This window comes from Equus quagga, chromosome 11, assembly GCF_021613505.1.
Source record: "Equus quagga isolate Etosha38 chromosome 11, UCLA_HA_Equagga_1.0, whole genome shotgun sequence".
NCBI classification, from domain to species: Eukaryota; Metazoa; Chordata; class Mammalia; order Perissodactyla; family Equidae; genus Equus; species Equus quagga.
Window position 1 is genome coordinate 110,639,249 of NC_060277.1, and position 8,692 is coordinate 110,647,940.

Consider the following 8,692-nt stretch of genomic DNA (forward strand, 5'->3'; position numbering starts at 1 on the left):
GCCGGTCTCCGCACCCACTCGGTGACTTGCATTCACAACATCCTTGTTATCTGGCCCTGAGGAGAGACCAGCTAAGATTGTGTCTCTTCTCAGTTGCTGCATGATGGCTTGTTCTGTAGCATTGATGTAATGAGGATTTTGTTCCTTCTGAGGCTACTACTTGTGTTTTATTTGTTGTTAATGGACATGTTTTTATTGCTCTGTTTTACCTGCTGCACACTGTCCTCTCAGATTAAAATAATAATGCCTTCAGTTAATAATACCTTGCATTTGGGGAGTGCTTTCATCCCAACAGCTCAAAGCCCTCTACAAACATGGCCTCATTCCTTCTCCCTGCGCTCCCAGGAGGGGGGCACGCCTACCTTTCTCAGCCTGAGAAGGGGAAGCACTACCCCCATTCATCTTCAACCAGGCTCACAGAAGCCCAAGTATTGATGAAGCGTTTCCACCTCTCATGACCGCAAATCACAGAGGCAGAACTCTGTTGCTCTCTCTCTCTCTGCCCAGGGTGACCTTATGCCTACAGAAGATAACCAGAACACGAGTCCCTCTGGCTTGGGGTCTTGTCCTGCATGCCTCTCCCAGGTGCCCACAGCTGTGCCCCGCAAATGGTAAAGATTAGAGAAACCTTTGGAATAAACTGCCTTGATATCCAGGAAAAAAAATGTTTGGCAATTTTAGTGTTCTGGGGACCCTCGTTTTCGTGAAAACTTCTTAATTAAGACCTAAGGGTCCTTGGGGCCGGCCCGATGGCACAGCAGTTAAGTTCACGCATTCTGCTTCGGCAGCCCGGGGTTTGCCAGTTAGGATCCCAGGTGCGGACCTACACACTCCTTGTTGAGCCATGCTGTGGCAGGCATCCCATGTAGAAAACGTAGAGGAAGATGGGCACGGACGTTGGCTCAGGGCCGGTCTTCCTCAGCAAAAAGAGGAGGATTGGTGGCAGATATTAGCTCAGGGCTAATCTTCCTCAAAAAAAAAAAAAAAAAAAATTAACAAAAAGACCTAAGGGTTCTTGCAGCCTGAAGTGCCTCTGCCCAGGTAGATCTTATCACTCACTGCCCTGGCATGTTTGACACCTGCATGTACTTGTGAAAACTGGAGCCCCACCATGACAGTACTTCCGTGTTCTGGGGCTGCTTGAGGCCTGAGCTCCCTGGCAATGTGAGCTGCGGGCTGCTCACTCTTGTTTTCACCTTGCAATTACTGGAAGGGCAGGGCTGCAAGCTCTACTTGAATCTCCAGCCACACTCCAGGTCTCAACCCATGCACACTTTGCGGCGGCCAAGTGCAATTACAGTGAGAGAAACGAGTCTCCACAGGCAAAAAGCTGACTCCTACTCCTTCAAAACAAACAAACAAACACCAACACCAGCTAAATGGGATAAACTCACTCATTATAGTGCCCGAGACTGTTTTTCATCAGGACATTTGGGTGTAAGTTTTTCCTTATTTATATTCTATTTTTTATATGGTCAAGTTTTCTTAGATGATGAGTTAAATCCATTTTAGGCAAAGGCAAAATAGAACCATGGCTTACTTTCTTTCAGCCTCTTGTTCTGTAGACCCTTAACTAATGAAAATACACTCTGTGATTGGTATTTCAGATCCAAAACGTACTAAATTTTTCAGAAACAGAAATTCTAACAGTGAATCCCTAGCAATGTTTACCTTCCTCACCTCTCTGCCCATTCCTCAATCTGCTTAAATCCTAGTTCTCTCCCCACCTCCACAATTCCCAAACACAGGCTTTGAAGGTCAAATCCTAATCCAGAAGGTGGAAGACCAGCGCATATAAGTAAACTTTGTTTTTAAATGGCTAAGATTGAGGGCCAGTACCTACCTAGAAACCCTCTACCTTTTTTAAAAGGTAGTAGAAAATTAAAGCTTCAGGTAGGTCCATTAATTTAAGAAAAAAAATTTTTGGTTTGAGATAGTGATGGAGAAAGTCTCATTTTTTTCCCTCTGCACTTACACTTAGTGTACCTTAACGTTGGTTTACATCTTCAGAGAGCAAAGGTTTTGGTCTAAAAACGTAGGAAAAGACTGCCTGGCCCGTGGGGTGGGCAGTGACTGGAAGGAGGCACGAAGGGCTATATTTCAATAAAAGGCTAAAAAAGGTAAACTGCTTGAAAGTTTTAAAAAAAATAAACAATTTTGAGACTCGAGCAGCTGCAAAGGCCGTCTGTTTTCTATTTTGATCGTTCTGTTTCTCGAGATGACCACATCTTTCAGAGGAAGTGAGTCAAAGCCACTCTGTCTTGCTTTTCCAGCTGAGCATGTTCAGTTTCAATGAAGTAATGAATGAACTTGGCCGCACCACCCCCAAACCTACAACAGCAAACAGACGGGCCTCGGCCAATCAGCAGGCACTCAGGGTTTTCAAGTTGAGTTCAAACAGGCCCACGGGAGGCCAATCAGCGCGCGCGGCTCCGCCCCGAACGCCCGGCCCTGGCCAATCACGAGCCCGCACGAGCCAAAACACAGCGGCCGGCCAATGCCGGGCAGCCCCACGGCGCCGACCTCCGCCAATGGGCGCGGCCGGGCCAGAAGGGAAACAGTGCGGCCCGGAGGCCGCAGGATTCGAATCGAACGTCCGCACGGGAGCCGGGAGCCGGCCGAGCGGCGCGGGCCAATCAGCGGCGGCGGCTCCGGCCCCCGAACGTTGGGACAGCGGCCCCGCCCCGCGCTGTTGTTTGTGGTGTCGGCCTGCCGCGGGAGCCCGACCACAACACTCGCCGGCGGCTGGCGGGGCGGGCGCGTCCGGAGGCCGCGGGCGGCGGCGAGAGCGAGCCGAGGGCGGCCGGCCTCCCGCGGCCCCCGAGCCCGGGCTTGCGCGCCGGCCGAGCCATGTCGGTGAACATGGAGGAGCTGCGGCACCAGGTCATGATCAACCAGTTCGTGCTGGCCGCGGGCTGCGCGGCCGACCAGGCGAAGCAGCTGCTGCAGGCGGCCCACTGGCAGTTCGAGGTGCGTGCGGGCGGAGCGAGCGCGCCGGGCCGGCCCCGGGTCCCGGCCTGCGGCGGGGGCGCGGGCGGACGCCCAGCCGCGCGCGGTCGGGCTCGGGGTGGGGGCGGGGGCTCTATTTATATCGCCCCGTCCGGCGATCCAGGTCGCGCGGGGGGCGCGGGGCCGGGGCCCCAGGAGCCGGGGGCGGCGCAGGGGGCCCTGCCGCTCGCGCCCCCGCTCACGGCCCGGGGACGCCCCCTCGAGCGGCGGGGGCCGGCCGGCTCGGGTCGGGTCGGGTCCGGCGGCCGGATCGCGGCGCCGCGGATCCGCGGAGGAGCCGGCTCGGGGGTCGCGCCGGCCGGTGGGCATCCTGCTCCGGCTCCGTTAACCGCCGCCTCGCCGCTTGTTTGTCCGCAGACCGCCCTGAGCACGTTTTTCCAAGAAACCAACATTCCCAACAGCCACCACCACCACCAGATGGTAAGTGTGGCCGGCACCCGCGGGAGGGCGGGCAGGCGGGAGGGGGCCTCGCCCCGGCCCACGACCCCCGGGCGCCGAGGGCGCGGGCCGGGGGCCGCTGTCAGCCGCCGGCGGTGACAGCCATGTTGCCGGGGAGCGCGGCGCCGCGATGTAAACAAAGAGCCAAAATGTCTTCCAGGAAAGAGCGGCTCCCGGGGCCGGCTGGCTCGCCCAACTTTGTGGTCCGGCCTCCCTGGCCGCTGTGTCTCGACCGAAGGCCCGGTGTCCGGCGCTCTGCCCCGGGCGGGGGGTGGGAGGGAGGGCAGGATGGCCAGAAGTTAGCCGGCTGGCAGGGGCTGGGGAGGGGGCTTCGGTGATAACTAGACGGGGAGTGAACTGGAAGCCCGAGTGAAGGGCCCTGAGGGGGCAGGGACCTGGGGTGTCTGTTTATGGGGAGCCCCCTCTTGCTGTTGGAGTGGCAGCCCCCCATCCAAACAACCCAGCGCTACGGGGAACAGGAAAGGGATAAAGCCACGCTGGCTCAGGGAGTTGGGCTCTACCCGGCGAGGTACCTTCACTCTTTCCTGTTGGTGGAAAAAGGACATGCCCTGAGCATGCAGGACAAACAGATTTTGACATGGTACGGCCAAGAGTTTGCATTTCATCTCGGTATGTGAAGATATGTAAAGCACAGGAACCAGAAGTGGTTCAGGTCTGGAGTGGCTTTCTTCTCTTTTCCAAGCTGGCCCCCAGGCCTGAGCCTTTGCCCTCCTGGCCATGGGGTATCCTGCTTTCCATGGGCACAGGACATCCCTTTGACTTTAGAGGCTTGAACACCTCCTCTAGTTACCTATTAGCCCTGCTGGGGGAGGAGGGATGGGGCTCCGAGATAGTGATTGTAAAACATTATTCCCCAGGAGAGCTGTTGTGGCTTCTGGAGTGCATTTTTGGCATTTTTAACACTTGGTGTCCTTGTCCGTGGCTCCTTTCTCAGAGCTGCCGCCCTGCTCAGAGGAGCTGCAAATGGTTCCTCTGCTGTGCCTCGTCCTTGGTGCCCTGTTTTCATCTAGGACAAGGAGAGAGGGGTCCGTCTTGACGTTTTTTAACCAGCTTTTCTCTTGGAATGGCTCATGCTGTATATAACTCAAAAAATGAAAGTGCTGGAATATGATGGGAGAATTGTGCTCGCTGCAGGGCTGTGGCACTTGAGGCCGGGCTCTTCATAAACCCAGGAGGGGCTGTCTGCAGGAGACCTGCACCTGACTGTGGGAAAGCTCTGACTCCCACCTTGCATGGGAGCCTGGGAGTGCCCTGCTTCCATCTCCTCTCAAAAGGGCCTTGAGGTTTGTTCCACCAACTATGGTCATTCCAAAAGGCCCAGGCTTCCAGCACAGCCATTCTGTGGTGTCTGAACAGGGAGGCTTGCCTGGGAGAGTTGGGACTGGTGGTCCCCTCAGGCTCTTTTGCACCTTCTTGGCAATCCCAAGAGATTGTCATCCTTTTGCAGGTTCCCTGAAGGCAGGTGGCAGGTTTTGTAGCAGACATTATAGTGTATCTGTCAGTGTATCAAGTATTGAGTACTTAATCAGCACCGTGTAGAGTGCCATCCCTGCCCTCAAGGAACTGGTAATTTTTTAGAGACAATAAATAAAAGGAAAAAGTTAAATAAAAACACCAGAGACCAGTAATGGCATAATAGCAATACCAGAAGTGACCCAGGGCATAAGTAATTGATAAATGGTTGTCCCGTAGACCGTTCACACAGTTGGAGGCATCTTCCCAGATCAGGGGGTCCCTGGGTTGCATTGGGAGGGGCCAAGAAGAGGAGAAAGGCACTGTAGACTGGAAGCAGTGGGACATCAGTGGGGTGCAGTGGGTACACTTGGGAGCTGGAAAGCTCCATCTGTGCTTGCTATAGGCCCAGAGCTGAAGGGGCCTTTACAGCATCTGGTCCAAGCCGCTCATTTTACGGAAGTAGAGAGACGATCCAGAGAAGTTGAGGAACTTGGGGGAGCTCACACAGGCACGCGGGCACAGACCTGTTCCTGATCCAGGCCATTCTCTGGAGTAGGGTGGCTGTTTCTGGAGACAGGCTGCGCTGGCTTGGTGAACTGGGGAAGTTGGTCACGATGCTGTGATGCAATTGGCCTCTACCCCCCCATTCATTGTTTCCTGCTGCCGAGAAGTCAGCCCTGGGGTGGGGGGCGGGGGATAGTGAAGGGAGGAGGGAAATGGCCTGGGTGGGGCCAGGCCTGCCCTGAGTCCTGCAGGACAATGGTTGGAGCTCCCTAGCTGCTGATATGGGGCAGGCCCAGTTAACAGGGTGAGGTATTGCCCCCCTCCCGTGGCCTTACCACATTTCTAGCTCGAGTTTAACTTCAGAGCTGTGAAAGTTCCCTCTCTGCAAGGTGAAGAGCCCTAGAATCTCTCTCCCCCACCCCTGTGCCTGTGGGAGGGGCCGGTGTTGCTAAAATTAGGAGAAATTCAAAGGACTCCCGTAGCTTGCTGGGAAAGGGAGAAGCTGCTGTGAGGGCAGAACAGGCTTGGTGTAGGCCTCATTCTCTGCTGCCTCTTCCCCGAGGCCCTGTGAGCTACTCCAGGATGTCACCCCTCTCCCCCATGCTGCAGGGGTGGGGAGGGACAGCAGGCTCTGGTGCTCACAGGGAGAGGGCCGCTTCCGGCACCCCACCAACTCTCTCCGTCCTGGCCGCGGTCCCTGCTCGGAAAGGGCCAGGGATAGAGAGGAGTTTGGGAGCCCCCCGCCCCCGGCAGTGGCAGAAGACAGCAGATGTTGGGATGTTTGTAACTGCCCCCAGGAAGAGGCCTGAGAGAGGCTGGACATTCTGCCAGCCCCTGGCCAAGGACAGCATGAGGGGACATGCAAAGGACACAGGAAACCGAAGTTGCACTTGACTCGAAGTGCAGACGAATGGGGGCTGGGTAGAGGTTAAGAGCTTAGGCCTTTGGACCTGGGAGCCTGGGAATTCTAACGTCTCCACTTGTACCCTGCACTGGGTGTGAGCTCTGGGCCTCAGTTTCCTCATCTGTCATATAGAAAATAATCGAAATGACCTAGCATCATCGTGAGAAGTAAAACCGTGGAGGTGAAGACTCTAAGGCCTGCTGGCCGGTCCTGTTGCCGTGGAATGCACCCAAATACCGAGAGAATGTAGCTTTTCTAAGGTTGACGTAGGAGGGACACCCTGGCTCTGGCCACCTTCCCTTGACCAGCAGCCTCAGAACATCTGAGGGCGGCTCACTGAGGGAGCCAGCTGGTTTCTTTGCAGAGTGAGGCGCTAAGCAGTGGTGTCCTGGGCTGCTCCCTCTCCTTGCTTTAATCTGACACCCTAGCTTCTGGTCGCAATTAACCATTTACTTCAGACACTCCTCAGGGTGTCATTCCCAAGCATTATGAAACACTCTTTGGTTTTGATAAAATTGTTGGGTTTTGTCCTTTTTTTTGTTTCTGTTGGCTCAGGGCGAGATGGGGAGGGGTGCTTTTGTCCTGTTGATGCTGCTCGTGGACTACAAAATGGGAGTAAAGGAGGGGCCGGCTTGGGTGAGCCCCAAAGGCTCCAAGGGGCCGTGGACCCAGGTTCAGAACAGGGGCCCGTGTGGGCAACACTCCCGACACCTGTGTTCTCTCCCAGCAGATGTGCACTCCCAGCAACACACCTGCCACGCCGCCCAACTTCCCCGATGCACTGGCCATGTTCTCCAAGCTTCGCGCCTCTGAGGGCCTGCAGAGCGGCAACAGCCCCATGACGGCCGTGGCTTGCTCCCCCCCTGCAAACTTCAGCCCCTTCTGGGCCTCATCCCCGCCCAGCCACCAGGCCGCCTGGATCCCACCCTCCTCCCCCACGGCCCACAGCTTCCACCACCTCCACCACCCACAGCCCACGTGGCCCCCCGGAGCACAGCAGGGGGGCACCCAGCAGAAAGCCATGGCTGCAATGGATGGCCAGAGATGAGACTGGATGCCGCCGGGCACTGGGCTGGAGCTGGGGGCAGTCCAGGGTCGTGGGGACACAGGAGGGCTGGGGTGGGGGGAGCTGGGGTGGGTGGGGATTTCCTGAACATCGCACTGGAAGATTTTATAAAAGCATTTTTGCGGGGGGGTGGGACAGTAAACTTCCTGAGCCACTTGGGTCCTTCAGGAGTTTCTCTTCAGGCAAGTTTTCTCTTTTTAATATATAACTATAATATATATGAATATATAAATATAACTAATGTATGTGAGAATGGGGCTGGCTGCCCGGGGTGTTGGGGTCTGTGGGGAAGGGCCAGCACCTCTTCCTCCGCCCAGTCCCAGGGCAGGTGCGTGGAAGCCAGGTGGCTGATCTTGCAGTCACCAGGTGTCTGCTAGCTGCCTCCTTTCAAAGGTCACACCTTCTGGAGAAGACCACCACCGATCCACTCGGCAGGAGGCTCTCCCAGAGGTGCCCGGCGGCTGAAGGTGTGGGGGGCCTCTTTGCTATCATGAGGGTCTCCCCACCCCCAGTTACTGGCTGGTTCCTCAGTGGCTCTGCAGCTCTTGTCGCCTCTCCTGGTATCACCCTGTCTCCAGCTGAGCGTGCAGGGCTTGTGTGGAGCTAAAGAGCTGGCTTGGGTCAAAGGCCCAGGCTCTGGCTGGCCGGGGGCTTGACTCTCTACAGCCACCCTGCCTCCTGCTGTGTCCGCCCCCAGCAGGCGACAGAGTGGGGAGCTTGCCTTTGGATTTAGTTCCCGAATCAATCATCTCACCAGGGTGAACTTTTAATTTAAAAACTTAAAAGAGACTTTTCTAACTTCCCTGGTTTGCGGTGCCTTTATTTACCTTGGGGGGGAAGAGCGCTCTCCTTGGGAAGGGGGTGGGGCTCTCAGCCTGCTGCGGTTGGGAGGCGGGCTCCATTGCCACGAGTCTGGTCTGGATGTTCTGACAAGGGCGTCCAGACCAGAGGGTTGGTAGGACAGGCTGGATCCAGTTGGGTATAGGGACAGGGAGGACTGGCCCTGACTCCTCTCCCCTTCGTGGCCCTCGCTGGGTAGCCCACCACCAGCCATCCCTCGGCGCTTGGCCCTGGTGCCATGGTCTTCGTCTGCAGTGAGGGGAGCTGTCCTCCACCTGGCGGCCTGATGGCAGCCCCACCCTTCGGCCTGGCGGCCTCCCAGGCTTCTTCCAGCTGGGCCCATCTCCATCCCTGCCCTCGGCCTCCTTTCGGGTAGCATGTCCCTGTGTGCATGTTGTGTGGCCATGCCCTAAAGGTCAACCAAGGCTGTCGGAGCCACAGAGACAGGGTGGGTC

General features: G+C 56.6%; 1 protein-coding gene across 1 annotated transcript; it reads left to right on the forward strand.

Moving 5' to 3' along the window:
* The first annotated feature begins 2,624 nt into the window (after nt 1-2,624).
* On the forward strand, nt 2,625-8,199 carry UBALD2 (UBA like domain containing 2). The gene is made up of 3 exons (XM_046677714.1): nt 2,625-2,970; nt 3,367-3,429; nt 7,062-8,199. Exons 1-3 carry the CDS (start codon nt 2,851-2,853, stop codon nt 7,377-7,379), a joined length of 501 nt encoding a protein of 166 aa, XP_046533670.1. The 5' UTR covers nt 2,625-2,850; the 3' UTR covers nt 7,380-8,199.
* Nucleotides 8,200-8,692: the final 493 nt, after the last annotated feature.

Coding starts and splice junctions, on each gene's coding strand:
- UBALD2 (XM_046677714.1), top strand. CDS start 2,851: ATGTCGGTGAACATGGAGGAGCTGCGGCACCAGGTCATGATCAACCAG. Junction 2,971..3,366: donor CGGCCCACTGGCAGTTCGAG/GTGCGTGCGGGC, acceptor GTTTGTCCGCAG/ACCGCCCTGAGCACGTTTTT. Junction 3,430..7,061: donor GCCACCACCACCACCAGATG/GTAAGTGTGGCC, acceptor CTCTCCCAGCAG/ATGTGCACTCCCAGCAACAC.